Source organism: Jaculus jaculus, chromosome 16 (genome assembly GCF_020740685.1).
Source record: "Jaculus jaculus isolate mJacJac1 chromosome 16, mJacJac1.mat.Y.cur, whole genome shotgun sequence".
Classification (NCBI taxonomy): domain Eukaryota; kingdom Metazoa; phylum Chordata; class Mammalia; order Rodentia; family Dipodidae; genus Jaculus; species Jaculus jaculus.
Window position 1 is genome coordinate 47,036,231 of NC_059117.1, and position 20,577 is coordinate 47,056,807.

A 20,577-nucleotide genomic window follows, 5' to 3' on the forward strand; every position below is an offset into this window, starting at 1 on the left:
AAACAAACAAACAAAAAGATCAAAACTGCTTTTACCTGATAACATTATCTTGGACAAGCAGTGATTAGTAAATCATAATGAAAAGAATCCACTTTGTTCCTCAGTGGAGTGGGGGCGGGGACGACAAGGAGGAAGGAAATGATGGTATCAGTATATGATGTGTCCATGCAAAATTTCTATTGAATTAAAAAAAAAAAGACTCCACTTTGGGAATTCTGAAACATCTATGGACTCAAGAAGTTACCAAGAGGACACCAAGCAGTAGCCTATTGTAAGATAAAACTGCACGGTTTTATATAAAACAAATTATTATTTGTGCATGCCTGTGTATGTGTGTGTGTGTGTGTGTGTGTGTGTGTACCAGTCTCTTGCCACTGCAAATGAATGCCCTTTTAGCTTTATGTAGATGACAGGGAATTGAACCCAGGCCAACAGGCTTTGTAAGAAAGCACCTTTAACCACCGAGTGTCCAGTACATGGTTTTACAATGTCTGACCTCACAGCATGAGTTAGCTTTTCAGTCTAAGTCCTGTATGTTCTCATGATGTTTCACCCTTCAATCCATAAATGTGGCAGCACTGAGGCCCTTTCCTTATCTTGGCCCTGAAGGGAAGGCTAATGCAGTTGCCACAAATCCTTCACTGATCACAGCAGTGCTGCAGCTGATGGGGGACAGCCTGCCTTTCTTCAGTCTATGAGAAGCACTGACGGAAAGATCACGACAAACTACGGAACTTTTCTTACCGTTTATAAATTCCTCTTTCAGTCTAGAGGCAGAACTCACATTTTTTGACTTGATAAATTATAAACTCATCTTGTGAGGAGACTTTGCACTGTGATTTAAGTCTGAAGATCTATTCCAAATGCCAACAGTGACCTATCATCTCTATTGTTCTGAGCCTTGCCCTTGAACTAAGAAACGACAAGGAGAGACAAAAACAGCACACAGACAGCAATCTACTAAAACTTTCCACTTCTCAGCTGTATTTTCAACACTATGGAAATGAGCCTTCCTACATTTTCTAGTGACTTAATTTTAATTAAAAATACTCTCCTTCAAGAGACTGATGTCCGATATAAAGGACAAGTTGTAAGTGAAATAGAAACAAAGGAGTACTTCTCCCAGGCTTTTGCAGGTAAGTTCTTAAAATTATTAAACATCAATGCTAGTTTTATTTTCTACTGTATTTGTTATGTCGTTAAGTAGGTTAAATAGTAATATACTACCCCAGTGACTCTATGTCATTAACACTTCAAGAAATTTTAGATTGTGTTTTACCTACACATGATTGCTTTCAAGTATCAGATAAAATGAAATTCAAGACATACTGGGTAATCCTGGAAAACCAGAAAAGGACTTGGTTCAATTTCTTGACTACTATAAATATTTTAAAATGAGCAAAGTGGTATTTAGTGGGAGATACTTGCCTTAAAATGTTAGATACAGGAAACAGAAAAGTGTCTCCATTAAAGTGATTACATTTAGTGAAATGGTAACCTAATATGTTCATAAAGCAAAAATATTACTTCTCTTTTCGCTTAAATTACCGCTGCATACTTTCCCTGGGACAGAATAAAATTGGGACTGAGAAGAGAAAATCTGGACCACACACTTTTTGGGGGGCTTTTCTGAGGTAGGGTCTTGCTCTAGCCCAGGCTGACCTGGAATCTCTCTCTTTAAAATTTTTTTTTTTTTAAAAACTTTTATTTATTTATTTAAGATAGATAGGGGTGGGGGAGAGAGAGAGGATGAACACATTGGGGCTTCCGGCCACTTCAAATGAACTCTAGAAGCATGTGCCACCTTGTGCACCTGGTGTATGTGGGTACTGGGGAATGGAACCTGGGTCCTTAGGCTTCACAGGCAAGTGCCTTAACCACTAAGCCATCTCTCCAGTCCATGGAATCTCTTTTTAATTAATAGGATAAACAGTGTTATTGAGAATGACTAAATATAAACATTTCTCTGACCAATCAGGTTTTCAGTATGGGCGAGCTAATCACTCAAATTATAATGATAACTCTTAAATCATAGAACCTAAATCCATAGGTAGTAGTTATAGGAATTAAACATGTATATGTCCAGCCCTAGGCTTAATGAGGTAGTGTATTTCATTATTTTTTTTTGGGGGGGTTTCTTTTGTTTTGCATAGCCCTTGCTGGTCAGCTCTGATACTTGCTGCGTAGCCCAGGCTGACTCTAGTCTTGTAATAAACCTACTGCCTCTGCCTCCAGAGTGCTGAGATTATAAGCATGAGCCACCATGACCAGCTTCAAAAAGACCCCTAACTCTTGTGAGGAGGACAGACTTCTAACACTGAAAGCTGTAATACATTTTAATAACTCTTTCTTATAGTTCTTTGAGAAAATAAACAGAAAATTTAACCTATAAAGTATAGCATTTAGTAACACTGATTGTTCCACAAAGTTCACATTTGCAATTAATCATGTTATACTGCAAATTGTCTAGCTGTGAAAAAGACAAAGTAGTTTGTTTTATTGTTGTTGATTCATGCACCAAGTTTAAGATTTTTAAAAATTACTTAGAACTCACTTTATTTTGAAGGTATTTCATAATTAAGTGACAAAGAAGCCTCTAAATGAAAAAACAGATTCAGCTAGTGAGATGGCTCAGAGTTTAAGGCACTTGCCTACAAAGCCAATTCCCCAGTACCCATTTAAAGCCAAATACACAAAGTGGCACATGCATTTGGAGTTTGCAGTAGTTGGAGGCCTGGCATGCTCATTCTGTCTCTCTTTTCTCTTGGCTTGCAAATAAATAAAAAATAAAAACAACAACAAAACAGATTCTAGGTTCCCACTTTCATTCTAAAATGTCCATACAGGAGCAATCAAAGGATTCCCAACTTTAGTCTTGGGGGGAAAACACCTTCTAGGAGAAACCTGAGTGAGGTATGCTGCTTCTATTGTAAACTAGGTGGTGAGCACCACAGACAAATGGTCTCATCAGATAAGTTAGGTGTGACAATAAGACCAGAAATGAATAGCTCCTGAATCTGTCTTTTCAGAGGCTGGTCTCTATAAGAAAAACTCCCACTATCATTTATTGAATAGAGCATTCCTTTTAGTGATTTCTGCAGATATGATGGGGGAGATTTTTAAACCATTAGACAAATTGTTTTGCTTGAGTCTACCGAGATCTGTTTATGTTTGAGTACATATATATTAAATTGTGCTTTTTCTTTTCTTTTTCCCTAAGGAAGGGTCTTGCTCTAGTCCAGGCTGACCTGGAATTCACTATGTAGTCTCAGGGTGGCCCTGAACTCATGGTGATCCTTCCACTTCTGCCTCCCAGGTGCTGGGCTTAAAGGCACTGTGCCTCTTTTGCTTTCATAAGCATGCAAGTGACCTCAACCATGCAGCCATCTCCCTAGTTCCTCTTCGATTTTTATTGTTGTTGGATCTATCACATTATATACAAGGTTTTTGTTTTGTGGGTCTATTCTATTATTGTATTGAGGTTTCTGCTACAATTAATTTCCATTCTTCTTTACTCAGATTTTCTCTTTTTCCCTGTTAATTTCTTCGACAATATATGTAAATGTACTATCTAATAACCTTATTAAGCTTTCTACTTTAGTTGTCAACTATTCAGATGACTTGTTCAATCTGTTTTAATTATGGACTTTTTTTCCATTTTTATTATTTGTGTGTATGGGCATGTGCATGCCACAGCATGTGTGTGAGATTAGAGGGCCTCAGGTGTTTGTCCTCTCCTTCTACCTTCTTTTAGACAAGTTCTCTCTTGCTGTGTTGCTTGCATGCTTCTGGATCCTCCTGGGTCTGCCTCCTACTGCAGGGGCCATATTGGGATCACAGACATATGGCACTTGTGTCCAGTTTTATATGGGTACCGAGGAAGACTGAACTCGGGTCTGCAGGCTCACAAGCAAGTACCTTTAAAGTTGAAGCATTTTCTTAGTCCTAATTATGACCTTTTCAAATTCAGCTTGTAATTCAAACATATACTAGGTGCATACTAGTTCAAAATTGCTCAGATTGTATCCTAGATTACTCTATCTCAATGTGGTTCTTTTTGTTTTGTATGTCTGTTTGTATTTGTGGCATGTGTATGTGTATGTGTATGTGTCTGTGTGAGGCCAGAGGTTGATGTTGGGTGCCTTCTTCAATCACTACCTTATTTTTTGGAGACAGGGTCTCTCACTGAATCAGGAGATTACTGATTCAGCTAGCCTAGCTAGCCCTAGAGGTCCTTTTTCCAAGTGCTGGGATCAGAACCCAGGACTTCCTGCTTGCCAGCTGAGCCAGCTCTCCCTCACACCATGTACTTAACTTATTCTGACTGATGCTTTTTGTCAGTTATACATGCTTAACAAACTTACATGGGTCTTTTCCTAGCCCAGACTGACCTGGAATTCACTATGTAGTCTCAGACTGGCCTTGAACTCATGGTGATCCTCCTACCTCTACCTCCCAAGTGTGGGATTAAAGGCATGTGCTACCACACCTGGCCTATCCCCTACTTTTTTTTTTTTTCACAATTTTTATTAACATTTTCCATGATTATAAAAAATATCCCATGGTAATACCCTCCTTCCCCCACCATCCCCTACTTTTAATAAACAAGACACAGGCAAATTTTATACCTTCATCTTAGCCTTAACTGGAAAGTTTAGTTCTTTTTAACATTTGCTCTAATAATTGATTTACTGGTTTACAAATTAAAATTTTATTTTATTTCTATTTACTTTAACTTTTCTTCTTTGCCAGAGTAAGTGCAGTTGCTACCCTTAGTATTTTTTTGTGGGGCTAGGCTTTTTGAATGCTAGGTAACTGTTTTACCATTGAGCAACTCCCCAGTGTCAATCATTCATAATTTTTCTTCAAAGTTAACAGCTACATATAATTCAGCTATCTGGCTCTCTTGTTTAATTTTTTTTTGCATGTGTGGTGTATGCATGTATGTGAGTTTGTATGTGGATTGCATTTATGTGTACATCGATGAGTATGATGGCCAGAAATCAATGGCAGTTGTCTTCCTCATTTGCACAGATTTTTTTTTTGAGATGGAATCTTACTACATTCACCGAGACAACTTAGCCAGCAAGTCCCAGGGATCTTGTTTCTCTGGTGCTGAGATTACAGACACACACCAGCATGTTCAGCACTTTATGTGGGTACTGGGGTTCCAAATGCACAACCTTGTGACTGTGTGGCAAGCATTACCCACTCAACTATCTCTCAGTTATTTTTTTTTTCAGATTTACTTTTTGAGACAAGGTTTTACCTTAGAACCCAGGCTGGTCCTAAGACTAACAGCAGTCATTCTCCCTGAGCATTGAGATTCTAGGTGTGAGCTACCATGTCTGGGTTTAAATATCTTCACTTCAATCTTGGGATACTTTAGGTATGGACAGCTACTATTTCATGCTACTGCTGTTCAATATTTTTGCTTCACTTTGTTTTTTTTGTTGCTACTACGCATTTAATATTTTGTACACTATGTATAAATGTCTGTAAGGGGAAGAATCTTTGTTCACATATTAATGGATAGATGTTGGGTATTTTTTTCTGATATATTTGTATCATTCCTAGAAGTTGCAAGTGAAAACAGATCAGTAGGTTGGTGATAGCTACTGACAGTCTGAGAATGTTGGGATACTCTGGCCCACTGGTCGTGTTTCTATTAATGATTAAAAAACAAATGTTTGGGTTGGGGGGCTAGGGAGATGGCTCAGCAAGTAAAGTGCTTGCTTTGCAAGCACAAGAACCCAAGGTCAGATTCTCAGAATCCACATGCAAAATGTCCGGTGTGGTGGCACTTGCCTGTAACCCCAGTACTGGGGATGTGGGGAGAAAGGGCTTTGGCTAGGTAGTCAGCTGAGTAAGTGAGCTCTAGATTCAGTGAGACATCCTGTCTCAACATGTAAGACAGGGAGCAATTGAAGATACCCAATACTTGTCCAAAAACAAATACTTCAAGGCAGAAGGCTAGGGAGATGGCTCAGTTGTTAAAGGTGCTTGGTTGTAAAGCCTGCCAGCTGGGGTTCAATTCCTCAGTAACTACATAATGCCAGATGCACAAAGTGGCATGTGTCAAGCTCATTTGCAGTGGGAAGAGGCTCTGGTGTGCCCATCCCCCTCTCAAGCAAAAAACATTTAAAAGTTCTAGGCCATCCATGGCTACACAGTGAATTTGAGGCTAACCTGGACTATGAGATCCCACACACCCCGAAAAAACACCTCCAAAAAAAGTTTGGGACTTGGGATGGAGAGATGGCTTAGTGGTTAAGCACTTACCTGTGAAGCCTAAGGACCCCAGTTCGTGGCTCGACTCCCCAGGACCCACGTTAGCCATATGCACAGAGGAGCACACACGTCTGGAGTTCATTTGCAGTGGCTGGAAGCCCTGGCACCCCCATTCTCTATCTATATCTGCCTCTTTCTCTCTCTCTCCCTCTCAAATAAATAAGTAATTTTTTAAAAATGTTTGGGACTTGGAGATGTAGCTTACTGGAAGAGCACTTGACTAGCGTACAGAAAAGCCTAGGTTCAATCTCTAGCCTCACCCCCAAATAAATGTAGCCTTAAAGACATTTCATTTTTAGCATACATTATCTTTTCAACTCATACTACAGGCTACCTAATAGCTCATAACATTTTTGAAAATATTTGCAAGAGAAACAAAGAGGAATAAGGGTGTAGTAAGTAGTAGAATGCTTGTATAGTATATATGAGGTGCTGGGAATAAGCACTAGAAAAAGAGCATAATTTCTGACAAGAAGTTCATTTATAGTACTGTTAGCAAGAAGTGATAGAAATAAACACACTACATGCCTGGCTTATAAGATGACCGTGATAATACTAAAGTACCTGTGACTTGTTTCACTTAATAAGATGGTTTGGCTTGAGTCTAGGATGGAAAGACAGTCTAAAATGTTTGACATTTATGAGTGATTGACAAAACACCTTATGATAACCAGATCAGATCACTAATTTAAGTGATTTACCTAAAGTTAGAACAGAATTATCTGCAGACAAAATCCCTTTTCAAGAAAGTATTACCATGGTAAAACCATCCTTAGGGACATAGCCTGCAGCCTTTGAACCTAGAAGTTATGTATAAATTTCAGAAAGGAAAGACTAAATGGATGGTATAAAAGCCTAACCACAGTTAGGTGCTTAGAGTCAGTCACACATATGGCTGGTGGTCATTATCTATGTTAGTGCTATTATCTAAGTTTCCCATCATTGTCAAGTCCTACTGGACAAGTATTGTTCTAGAACGTGGAAAAAATTCATGTAATCATTACTGTGGACGAAAGAGCACTAGCTTTGAAAACAAACAGTCCTAGAGTCTACATCTCTCACCTACTGCCTTTGTGATTCTTCGCTAAGTTCCAAACATCTCTGAGGGTCTTGTTTGCTCAATTTCTTTTAAAATTATTTATTTGGCTGGGGTGGGGGTGAGAGAATTGGTATACCAGGAACTCCAGCAACTGTAAGCGAACTTCAGACAAGTGCACAACCTTGTGCATCTGGCTTATGTAGGTGCTGGGGAATGGAACATGGGTCTTAAGTTTTGCAGGCAAGCACCTTAACTGCTAAGCCATCTCTCCAGCCCACCCTCAATTTCTTAAGTTGGGATTTTGAAATATGGTGATAAATAACTAGAATCTATAACCTGCTTATTTCTCATTGGGGGTCCCATAAAAGCCTCATGTGGAACTTGTCCCTTGTGCAAAATGAAAATACAGTATTGATGAAAGATTTGAAAGATTCATCAAACCTAAAACCTTAGTTAATGAATGCATTTTATCTTTTTCTTGGGAGCTGAGTTGGTAAGTGTGCATTTTGCATAAAGAAAAACTAAAAACAAATAAATGAATTAAATAAAACAATTTGGACCTGTAAAAAGTTATAGTTTGATGTTCTATTACATTAACTCCAAAACTTCAGTGAGAAAAGTTGGACATGAAGGTGTAATTTGAGTTAGCAGGTCAGGTGTCTAGATGGTATCTCTTACAGAGAATGACAAAGGAATAGCTACAGAACCAGATATAATTACCCACATACATAAACAGATTCTAATTGTTTATTTAATGAACAAATCCCTACATAACATCTTATGCCTAGACAATACTATTACTTTTAAGGCTAGGTAGACAAAACAAATGAGAAGTCTTAAAACTCCCTAAATCTCCCATTTCTCCCAGATATAGCTCTCTTTTTAAAATACTTTCTTCAATGGGAAGCCTAGTTATTGAGTTATCAGTTTAAATAAGGAAGCATTTTGTTTCTACTTCTTGTTAAAAAGCTTTCTTAAAGCCAAGAGTTGGAGCTCACAACTTTAATCCCAGCATTTGGGAGGCTGAGGTAGAAGGATCAAGGCCAGCCAGAGGCTAGAGTGAAATCCATGTCAGTCTAGGCTAGAATGAGACCCTGCAGGACGAACAAAAGAAAAGAAAAAAAAAAAACAAAACAAAAGCTTTCTCAAATAAAATGTACTAGTTCACTGTCACCACAAGGATATTCTAATTAATATGATAACAAATACTCTGGATAATTAAAGATCTATGAATCTACAACACTCTAATGGGTTAGGTTTACAAAATACTGGCAATTTTATGCTGATCCCAGACTATAGTCTGGACAGCTGCTTGATCTTCACAAGATAGAACCTATTATCATCCTCCAAATTTGGTTTCATTTGTTCTGCACAAGGGCTATAGAATTATCTTCAAATAGCTGAGTAGTTAGGTTCTGGCTAAGATATTTCAATTATATATCATGCTTCCAATTTCACCGGACCCTTTAACTGCAACAGAAATAACGATTTATTCAGGCTTATTGATAAATGGTAACTATGCCCACAAGTCACTTGACAAGTTTCCTCACTGACTAGTAGGAGCAATACACATTGAATATCTAGGTAGCAAAAACCATAATAAAACTTAAGCCAATTTCACTTGAAACAAACTGTATCTCTGATCAGGACATGGTGGCACACTTGTATCTTTGAATGACTTTTCCCCTGTGGATTGTTTTACATAAAGAGCCACTTGGGCCGGGTGTGGTGTTGCACACCTTTAATCCCAGCACTTGGGAGGCAGAGGTAGGAGGATCTCTGTGAGTTTGAGGCCACCCCGAGACTACATAGTGAATTCCAGGTCAGCCTGGGCTAAAGTGAGACCCTACCTCTAAATAAATAAATAAATAAATAAAATAAAATAAAAATAAAAGGGCCACTTAGATAGAGCCTCCCAACTCTTACTCTCACTTTTTTATATGACAGAGAGAGTAAGAGAGAGAAAGAGAGGAGATAGGTAATTGGTGAGCCAGGGCCTCCAGACAGTGTAATGGAACTCCAGATGCATGTGCCACCTAGTATGCATGTGCGATGCTGTATATGTGTCACCTTGTGCATCTAGCTTATGTGGGATCTGGGGAGTTGAATGGGTCCTTAGGCTTTGCAAGCAAGCCATCTCTCCAGCCTCTATCACTCCCCCACCCCCTTTTTTTTGTTTTAGCCCAGGTTTCATTTTTTGTTTTGTTCTTTGAGTCAGAATCTTATAGCTCAAGATGGGGCCTCAGACTTGTGACAATTCTCCCGCCTTAGTCTCTAAAGTGCTAGGATAACAAATGTGCTCCACCTCGATTTTAAGTATTCTGACTATATCTATAGAATTGATACTGTAATACTAATTACTACCCAGTCAAGTGAAATTCAATTGAGGAACTTGCTGGACGTGGTGGCACATACCTTTAATCCCAGCACTTGGGAGGCAGAGGTAGGAGGTAGAGGTAGGCTTGCCATAAGTTCTAGGCTACCCTGAGACTACATAGTGAATTCTAGGTCAGCCTAAGCTAGAGTGAAACCCTATCTTGAAAAACCAACCAAACAAACAAAAAAATAAATCTTAAATGAGGAACTTTACTTTTTTTAATAGTATAGTCTCCTATTTATGACCACTGACAATAATAAGTATAATAATAATAATTTCATAGAAGACAATAACAAATAATAAGAATTTTTATTTTATAATGTTATAAAAATTATGTGCATTTGGCAGAAACCATGCTTGGGATTTTGAATTTTTTTCCAGGCTAGCAATCTGCAGTGTGGTATTTATCTTGTAGTGCTGGGTATCAACACCAGCCATAGCTCCTAGGCAGCATCTGCTTACACTGAGGAATACCAATACTTTCCAATATACTGTGTAATTAAACTATAATGCTTGGTAGTTTAGGTGTGTTAAATATATACTCAACTTATGATAGGGTTTATCAAGAAATAATCCCTGGGGCTAGAAAGATGGCTCAACCGTTAAGGCACCTGCCTGCAAAGCCTAACAACCTGGGTTCAATTCCCCAGTACCAACCTAAAACTGGATGCACAATGTGGCACATGCATCTGGAGTTCATCTGCAGTGGCTAAAGGCCCCAGTGTGCCCATTCTCTCTTTGCTTGTAAATAAACAAGCAAAAATACTGGAAAAAAAAAGTAATCCCATTGTAAGGCAAAAATCATCTATACTGAGCTCTGATGACTGAATTCAATAATTATTAGACATTGAAAATGCTTGAAAATATTTTAGAATAGGAAGCAGAAAAGGAGTTATAATCTCAACTCTCCAACCATGTGTCTGTCATGCACTTCTGAGATGCAGCTGACCAAAGTAACTGCTTATCCTAAGTAGGTTACCATTACAGCAAAATAGTTTTTGGCACAGCACTTGTACCTCGTTGACATTGAATTACATGGACAGATTGAAAAGCACCATGATTCAGGGCAAAGTACTTTGTGGAAAGTACCAGTGTCTATGGCTCCCGAGTGTGGGCAGTTCAAAGCTATAATAAAAGCAAAGGACTAAAACTTAATTTCATAAAAGACGTAACTATAACTTTAATAGAACAGTATAATTAACTAAAAAGAATTACATTTAAAAATCTTCAATTTTAGGGGCTGGAGAGATGGCTTGGCGGTTAAGCGCTTGCCTGTGAAGCCTAAGGACCCCGGTTCAAGGCTTGACTCCCCAGGACCCACGTTAGCCAGATGCACAAGGGGACGCACACATCTGGAGTTCGCTTGCAGTGGCTGGAGGCCCTGGCATGCCCATTCTCTCTGTCTCTCTCTCTCTGCCTCTTTCTCCCTCAGTCTGTCGCTCTCAAATAAATAAAAATAAAAATAAAAAAACAAAGAAAAAAATTCTTCAATTTTAGAACAGTTTAAAAAGCCAATCTTGGACTGGAGAGATGGCTTAGAGGTTAAGGCACATGCCTGCAAAGCCAAGGACTCAGGTTTGATTCCCCAGTACCCACACAAGCCAGATGCACAAGGTAGTGTATGTGTCTGGAGTTTGTTTGCAGTGGCTGGAGGCCCTGGCATGCCTATTCTCTCTCTCTCTTTATCTCTATCTCTTGCAAATAAATAAAAAATTAAAAGAAAAATAAAATCTTACCAAACACTCGTTTATAAACAAAAACAGAGTATGGACCATATTTTGTATTACAAATGTTCTGAAACTAATATTAAGCGTATACAAACATACTCACAGCTTGCATTTCTGTATAGAAGGAATGGTTCATGGAGCTGAAATTCCAAATCCTTATTCACTGGTTCCACTAGATTGTGCATGTTCAGTCGATTTACAATGGTAAAACCATGGTGAGGTGAAGCTGACCTTAATAAAAGAGAATCTGGTTACCTTCTATTTGGAAGCAATGTTTTTTACTGCTTTATTTTCATTTCAAAAAAAGAGTACATTACTATAGCATATAACATTATTGGCACTTAAAACCATAAACAAAAAATTAGGTTTAGGAATATGATGCAGTGGTAAAATGCTTGCCTAGTATATGCAAGGCCCTGGGTTCAAACCTCTACACTGGAAAGAAAGAAAACCTGAGATCCATGCCTCCTCCCTCCTCTGCTCCTAAATCATGTCTTTTTTTTCAAGGTAGGATCTTACAGCAGTATTCCTACCTCTGCCAACAAAGTGCTGGGATTAAAGGTATGTACAACACCCACCTTATATATATGTGTGTGTGTACACACACACCCACACATATATATTTATATATACATACATATTTTGTCCTAAAGTTTTAAAAGATTCGATTCCCAGTGGAAAAGCCATTGTCATTTACCATAGTCAACAAGGCCCTATTATCTGGTGCCCCCATCCCACTTCATCTCCTGTTTCTCCCCCTGCTTCAGCCACACCACGCTCCTTACCACCCCTTGCAGAGGTGCTTCTTTACCTGAAGATCTCTGCCTGGACCATGCTCAAAGATCAGCAAAATTCTTTTCCAGCAAGCATTTGCTCAAATGTCACTTTTTCAACATGAAATATGTGAACATCTCTTGTGTGTGTGAATATACATGTGCATGTGGAGGGCAAAGGTTGACCACCAAGTATCTTCCTCAACTGCTCTTGACCTTATTGACAGGGGATTTCTCACTGACCCTGAAGCTCACTGATTTGGCTAGACTAGCCAGCCAGCCAGCCCATGGATTCTCCTGTTAATGCCACCCCAATGCTGAGATTACAGACACCAGCTGCCATACTGACCTGTAAGTGAGGTTCTAGTAATCTGAAGGCCTTATTAAATTGTACAGCAAAGAACTTTATCAGCTGAGTCTCTGCCCATGCATACTCTTTTAAAACTTGCAATATGCTGGGCGTGGTGTCATATGCCTTTAATCCCAGCATTTGGGAGGCAGAGGTAGGAGGATTGCCACAATTTTTAGGCCACTCTGAGACTACATAGTGAGTTCCTGGTTAGACTGGGCTAGAGTAAACCCTACCTCGAAACAAACCAACAAAACCCAAACTGAAACAAAAAAACCTTGCAATATCTTCTTTCTTTATCCATACCATTTTTTATATTTATTGTGTTTGTCCCACCACTAGATGTGAATTCTATGCAAATGAGGATTAGTGTAGTCCAAGACAGATGTATAAGTATAATTTACTAGAAGTAAAATTTTATTTAAACATTTTTTATTTAAATATTTTATTTATTTATTTGAGAGAGAGAGAAGGAGGGAGGGAGGAAGGGAGGAAAAGAGAACGGGCATGCCAGGGCCTCCAGCCACTGCAAATGAACTCCAGATGCATGTGCCACCTTGTGCATCTGCCTTTATATGTGTACTGGGGAACTGAATCTGGGTCCTTAGGCTTTTGCCTAAATCGTCTTAACCATTGAGCCAGCTCTCCAGTTTATATTCTTTTATCTTTGTTTTGAGGTAGGTTCTCACTGTAGCCTAGGCAAACCTGGAATTCACTATGTAGTCTCTGGGTGGCCTCGAACTCACAGAAATTTTCCTACCTCTGCCGCACAAGTGCTGGAATCAAATGTGTGCGCCACCACGCCCAGCTCCATATCCTCGTATTTTAAAATATAGTGAATAGCTATCTATAATGAATGTTTCAATTTTTCTTACATCATATAGATCTTTAATTTTCCTGAGTTAAATGGAGAATGATTTGATTCCTACAATAAGACCACCGTTGGTTCCTTACCAGGGGAGTTAGCACACAATCCTTTGTGTGTTCCTCACCTATATCTAACACATAGTTTCTCACTTGTTTCTCTGTGACGTACGTGGGGCAATAAGAGAATCTATTCTACAGATGAGGAAACAAGCTTAGTATGATTAAGGCCTGTGCCCAGTCACATAATAATGTAGCTAGGATTTAGCACTAGAATATAAAGATGTTTCCACTAAAAGAAATAGACGGCTGGGTATGGCGGAGCATGCTTCTAATCCTAGCACTCAAAGCAGTAGTAGGAGGATCGCAGAGAATTCAAGGCTAGCCTGAGACTACATAGTGAAAAACCAAAAATGAAAAATTTTTTAAAAATTGAGAGTTACAAAATCTCAGGCTGAGGGTGTTGCTCAGTGGTAGAGTTGTTTATTAGAGAATATCTAAAACTTTATACCAAGGTTAACGAGAATATTGAGCAAAATCATTTTAGAAATAGGGACAGGAACCTGCCTCTGTTAGAACAAGATCACAGAGGAATCCAGAAAAACAAGTGTCCCACGATTATCACATCCTGTCAGCTACCTTTAGACCCCTAAGTCACCTAGCAACACAAAGTGAAATAATAACATTTTAAGAGAATTAGTTCTCAGAGAAGTTGAAAGTAAAGGATGTGCAATTATGAATAAGCCAGGCTTCCTAAAGAATGCTGAAACTAAAAATAAGCATCAATACAGACACTGTATATTATCCAGAACTTTGGGAAAGGAGTTGGAAAGGGGCAGAACTAGTCATGAAAGATAATCTGTTACTTAGCAGAGGGCTGACCTCTCTTTACTCATATATACTCATATATATGTATTCTCTTTGGTGGGAGGAGGTGGGTAAACATCTTCTTTGGACCCATTATTAGAAAAGACTTCCAACTTGAAATCCATTGTGCTAGGCTCCCAAACAGACTCTGGTTGCTTATTCTTAATCACAGAAAGGATCAGAGAAGAAGAGCTAGGGTAGGATTTCTTTATTTTTTTCCTTTTTTTAAAAAACATTTTTATTTATTTATTTAAGAGAGAGAGAGAGAATGAAAGAGGCATAGAGAAAAAAATGGGTGTGCAAGGGCCTCCAGCTGCATGCACCATGTCGTGCATCTGGCTTATGTGGGTCCTGGGAAACTGAACCTGGGTCCTTTGGCTTTGTAGGCAAGGGCCTTAACCACTAAGCCATCTCTCCAGCCCCTAGGGTAGGATTTCATAGGAAAGGATGGATACACACTTGATGAGGATGCAGGAGCTTTCTAGGACAAACACATGAGAAATGAACCATTTCATATGACAATGTTCACCATCTGGTTACCCCTTTTAAAAAACAAACAAAAAAACCTCACTGTATTTTAGCTCACGCCTGTGATCCCAGTACTTAGGCAGAGCCAGGTGGATCTCTTTGAGTTTGAGGCTAGCCTGGTCTACATGGTTAAGTTCCAGGTCAGCCAGGCAGCCACAACTACATTAGTGACACCTTGTCTAAATTATTAAGCATAAAAAGTGAAATAACTTACCTTCGATATACAAATAAGGTTCCTTCTATATCAGTCTTCTCCTAAAAAAGAGACAATAAATTCATTAATTTTCAACCATAAACTACTGCCACATAGTCCCAATGGAGAAGAAATACTTCATGTTAAGATTTGTTTGTTTTATTTACTGCAAAATTCATCACTTTTGAACAGGTAAAACAAGTCTCTTGAGATTTGTGGTTGCTAGTTTAAGTGTCTGTAACACCACTGATACAATGTAATTGTCTAATCCAACATGTCTATAACAGAAGAATCTTTCTACTTTAATAAGAAAACTCATAGAATTAACTTTAACTTTATTTAAAATGCTAAACTGTTTCATCCAGATGTCTCATAAAAGCCAAAGCCTTGTGTATGGCTTTTTTTTTGTTGTTGTTGTTGTTTTCTTTTTGAGGTAGGGTTTCACTATAGCCTACGCTGACCTGGAACTCACTCTGTAGTCGCAGGCTGGCCTCGAACTCACAGTGATCCTCCTACCTCTGCTTCTTAAGTGCTAGGATTAAAGGTGTGAACCACCATGCCCAGCTGTGTATGTCAAGTTTTTGTACTTTAAACGTTTATTAAAGCCAAACATGGTGGCGCACGCCTTTAATCCCAGCACTTAGGAGGCAGAGGTAGGAGGGCTGCTGTGAGCTCAAGGCCAGCCTGGGACTACAGAGTGAGTTCCAGGTCAGCCTGGACCAGAGTGAGACCCTACCTCAAAAACCCCAAAAAAAGTTTATCAAAGTTAATAAAAAAAAAAAAAAAAAGGAAATTCTCTTTTCTTTTTGAGATTGGGTCTCGCTACAGTCTAGATTGACCTTGAACTCACTGCATGTCCAGGCTGGCCTTTAAATTCAGCAATCTTCCTACTTTAGTCTTCTGAGAGCTGGGATTAGAGATGAGTCATCATACCCATCTGGAAATTTTCTTATAAGATTTTTTTTTCATTACTGGAGTAGTTTTGAATATTTTCATGAGTAACAAGTTTTTTTTTTAAAGTATTTTTATTTATTTATTTATTTGAGAGTGACAGACACAGAGAGAAAGACAGATAGAGGGAGAGAGAGAGAGTGGGCACGTCAGGGCTTCCAGCCACTGTAAACAAACTCCAGACGCGTGCGCCCCCTTGTGCATCTGGCTAACATGGGACCTGGGGAGCCGAGCCTCGAACCGGGGTCCTTAGGCTTCACAGGCAAGCGCTTAACTGCTAAGCCATCTCTCCAGCCCGAGTAACAAGTTTTGTAGTTAGTTAAGCATTACTATCAGGCCGGAGGGACGGCTTAGCAGTTAAGAGGCTTGCCTGCAAAACCTAACAACTCAGGTTTGAGTCCCTAGAACCCACATAAGGCCAGACGCACAAATTTGGTACATACATCTGGAGTTCGTTTATAGTGGCTAGAGGCCCTGGCATGCCCATCTCTTTCTCCCTCCTCTCTCTGTGTACAAATAAATAAAAAATTAAAAAATTACTATTACACAGGTTGTTATTTCTAGAACTTTGTTGGGAAATCACACTTACTGAAATTATATTCTGCACTAAGCAATTTTGGTAGGTTTTATAAAGAATTAAAAGAAAATTAGTGAAAGTACTTAAGGAAATATAGCCTGAGTTGGGCTCAGTGGTAGAATGTTTGCCTAACAGGCATGAGGCCCTGGGTTTAGTTCTCCGTACTACAAAAAGAAACAACAAAGACCCAAGAATAGGTAACTCACCAATATCTCTGATTTGCTGTGACAAGGACGTATTTAGTATTTAAAAAAAATGCATTTATTTACTTATATATGTATGAGTGGGAGGAGAGAGCATGGGTACACCAGGGCGTCTTGCTGCTGCAAACAAACTAAAGAAAATAAAGCTCTAGTCGCATGCACCAGGTTGCACATCTGGTTTTACATGAGTACTGGGTAACTGAACCCAGGCTGGAAGGCTTTGCAAACAAGCACTGTTAACCACTGAGCCATCTTCCCCACCCTGTTTTTTCTTTTTGAGGTAGGGTCTCACTCTAGCCCCAGGCTGACCTGGCACTCATTCTGTAGTTCTAGGCTGGCCTCAAACTCACAGTGATCTTCCTACCTCTGCCTTTCAGGTGCAGGAAGTAAAGGCGTGTGACATCACATCTGGCATAATCTTTTTTTGTTTTGGTTTTTCAAGGTAGGGTCTCAGGCCCAGGCTGACCTGGAATTCACTATGGAGTCTCAGGGTGCCCTCAAACTCACGGCAATCCTCCTACCTAAAGCAGAACATGGTGACTGAAGCCCTTAATCCCAGCACTTGGGAGGCTAAGGTAGGAGGAGCACTATAAGTCTGAGGCCAGTCTGGGATACAGAGTTTCAGGTCAGCCTGGGCTAGAGTGAAACACTGCCTCAAAATAAAATAAGACAAAATAAAACTAAATAAAAACCTACTTCCTGTAGGAGTAATGCTTTAGCTTTTCAATCCCCAGCACCCAGGTAAAAAGCAGAGGCATGGCCAACCATGCCTGTAACACCACAGCTCCAGGTTCAGGAAGAAACTAGGAAATAAGGCACAAAAGTGACAGAGGAGTACACCCAATTATCTTCTCTGGCCTGTGTAAGTGTATACACACACACATAGATTCTAAAATGTTGAAAGTATGTGAAAAACTACAAATACGTAATAAGTGATGAATACTACTTCTACATTTTCACCACGTATCTGCAAAACATAGCTCACAATTTATATTGACCAAAAAAAAAAAAAAAAAAAAAAAGATTCAAAATACTTCAAAGACCAGGTCAAAAACATGTACAATGTTTTGAGGTAGGGTCTCATTCTAGCTCAGGCTGACTCACTCTATAGTTCCAGGTTGGCCTTGAGCTCCCAGTGATCCTCCTACCTCTGCTTCTCCAAGTGCTGGAATTAAGGCATGTGCCACCACACCTGCTAAAACCATCTATAATTTTATTCCTAGTTAATCCCCATATTCCCTTCTCTTCTAGAAGGTGAGGGGAAAAAACTCTTCTTCTGAACTGACAGTTCATAAGTGAAAAATGATTTCTACAAAAGTACTAAATCTATGTATCAGTATTATATTGTTAAAATTAGCAACAATTTTTCAGAGTTTTGTTAGTTTTTGAATTTTATTACTTGCCAAAAAGTCACTGCCAATCACTGTGAATTCTATCCAAGCAACATTTTCAGTGTGTGAAACTTATAGTGGCATAGAGCTTATGGGAAGAGTGAATTACATAAAAATAGAAATCCAGAAAAAAACAAACCAACCTAGGGGCTGGAGAGATGGCTCAGCGGTTAAGGTTCTTGCCTGCAAACCCTAACAACCTGAGTTCTATTCCCCAGTGTCCATGTAAAGCCAGCTGCCACAAAGTGGCTCATGTGTCTGGAGTTCATTTGCATTGGCTACAGGCCCTGGTGCGTTCATATACATTCTTGCTCTGCTTGCAAATAAAATGAAATGAAAAAAAGTCCTATTCTTAAAACAAAACACAAGAGAACAATAACTAGCCGGTTGTGGTGGCTCATGCCTTTAATCCCAGTACTGGGGAGGCAGAGGTAGGAGGATCACTGAGTTTGAGGCCACTATAGAGTGCCAGGTCAGCCCGGGTTAGAGACCTTAACAAGCAAAACTAAAGCAACTTTAAGCAGAGGCTAACAAAAGCCAATGTAACTTTCTGGACTCCCACGTGAGACACAAAAAACTTCTCTGGTGTAAGCAATCAGAGGTGACATCACCCTTCTCTTTTCCCTACAAAAGGTCTCCAGGGAATCCAATTAACAACACAGAAGCCCTTTCTCTTGGTACTTTGTGATGTTTTCCAAACTATGGACACAGCAGTTTGACTAGAGCCGGAATACCCCTATTTCGAAAGAATTCAAACTAGTTAGATTTCAAGATTCAAATCCAAATGAACTGAGGGGTGAGGAGGGCTCTTATTTACCTCTGTAGGGAGAGGGTGAGTGGAGGTGTTTATTTTGTACATCTACTAACCGTCAAAGTCTCAAACACAAGTTTTTGATTTCACCAGTCTCCTCTCTTCCCAAGTCATTCACCTGTAAAGAAGGCACGTCGCCCATATCCTCAGACCCGACCCCAAGGGACCCGTCCGGCCCCATTCCTCCATTCCATCGGCTTTTTAAAGGGATGTCTCCGGCCTACCGCGCTTTTCCTCCAAACCCGCAGGGCCCCGTCACCCCTCAGGCTCAGGACCCGCCCCAGGAGAGGTTCTGGCTTCGCCGTGGCCGCCCCGGCCTCCCGCTTACCCCAACCCCAAATTGCCTGCGCGGCCCCTTTAAGAGGTGGCAGCGGCCGAGCAGGCGTCCTCCGCGGCTAGGCCTCACTCACCCACTGGTTGGCTTTAGGGCAGAAGGTGTATAGAGCGACCTGGCCTGTGAGGTCTGCGATGCTGGTGATGTAAGGGTCATGTTGTTTCAGAGCCGCCAAACTCATCTCCTGCCCAGCTCTACTCAACGACTCCATCTTGAATCCCCGAGCCGAGCCCCGCCGGCGGAGGCGGAGTCGCGGACCGGAAAGTACCGTCCAGACAAAGTTTCCCCCAGCTCGCTTAGCCCCTCAACTTCCGCCTGTCCTCCTGGGCGCGCGGAGGGATGGTGCAGCACCCTTTAAGCTCCTCGGCTTGCACCCCGAGCGTTCTGGGCTCTGATTTCCTTAGGGCTCGGACTAGCCCAGTAGGAGCGGGTCCATTGTCTCGGTGCTTCATCACGGGAGCTGAGCCTTCTTCCTAGGTTCGGACGGTTCTTCTCGAGTTTTCCCAGCTCCTGCCCGGACAGGTTGGACACCCGACACGGTGCTGGCCTGTGGCGTGCTCAGAAAGGGTTAGCTGGGGCCACAGAACCAAAGTACTGCCGTGGAGAGCAGAGCCGTTTAAAAAGGGCTGGAGAGATGGCTCAGGGCACCCAAGTTCGACTACCAGTACCCACGTGGAGCCAGGTGCACAAAGTGGTGCCATGCATCTGGAATCTGCGGTGACTGGAGCACCCATTCTCTTCCCACCCCTCAGCTTGCAAATAAAGCAGAAAACACAAAAATGTGAGTTAAGAGGGAACCCAAATCATTACTCTTCGACCTTACTACACCGTTAACAATTTGGTGACTTTTGAAAGAAAAGTTTCAAAACAGGCAATCACTTTCCCAAAACCACACAGGAAATCTTTTTTTTTTTTTTTTCACTTTTGCTCCTTGTTTTCCTCATCTAGGACCCACATAAATATTTCTACAGTCTTGGAAACCCAAGAAGGCATAATTTAAAGTACTGAACAGGTAACTTTAAAAATTAAAAACTATATAAGCTGGGCGTGGTGGTGCACACCTTCAATACCATCACTTGGGAGTCAGAGGTAGGAGGATTGCCATGAGTTCAAGGCCACCCTGAGACTACCAAGTGAATTCTAGGTCAGCCTGGGCTAGAGCGAGATCCTACCTCAAAAAAGAAAAAAAATAAAAGGATATGTTATTTTTCTTTTACTTTCTTTAAACATGTTTTATTTATTTGCAAGGAGAAAGAGAGAGAGAAAAAAGGTACACCAGAGTCTCTTGCCACTGCAAACAAG

At 40.3% G+C, this 20,577-nt stretch overlaps 1 protein-coding gene across 1 annotated transcript in view; it reads right to left on the reverse strand.

Annotated features, from left to right (window-relative positions):
* Positions 1-19,519, reverse strand: part of Dcp1a (decapping mRNA 1A) — a 61,832-nt gene extending 42,313 nt beyond the window's left edge. Inside the window, exons 1-3 of the mRNA XM_004652734.2 lie at positions 19,352-19,519; positions 15,030-15,070; positions 11,538-11,665 (exon numbers count right to left, since the gene is read on the reverse strand). Of these exons, the coding sequence (XP_004652791.1) occupies positions 11,538-11,665; positions 15,030-15,070; positions 19,352-19,486 (304 nt within the window). The 5' untranslated portion in view covers positions 19,487-19,519. The remainder of the gene's footprint in view (positions 1-11,537; positions 11,666-15,029; positions 15,071-19,351) is intronic.
* Between the last annotated feature and the right edge of the window lie 1,058 nt (positions 19,520-20,577).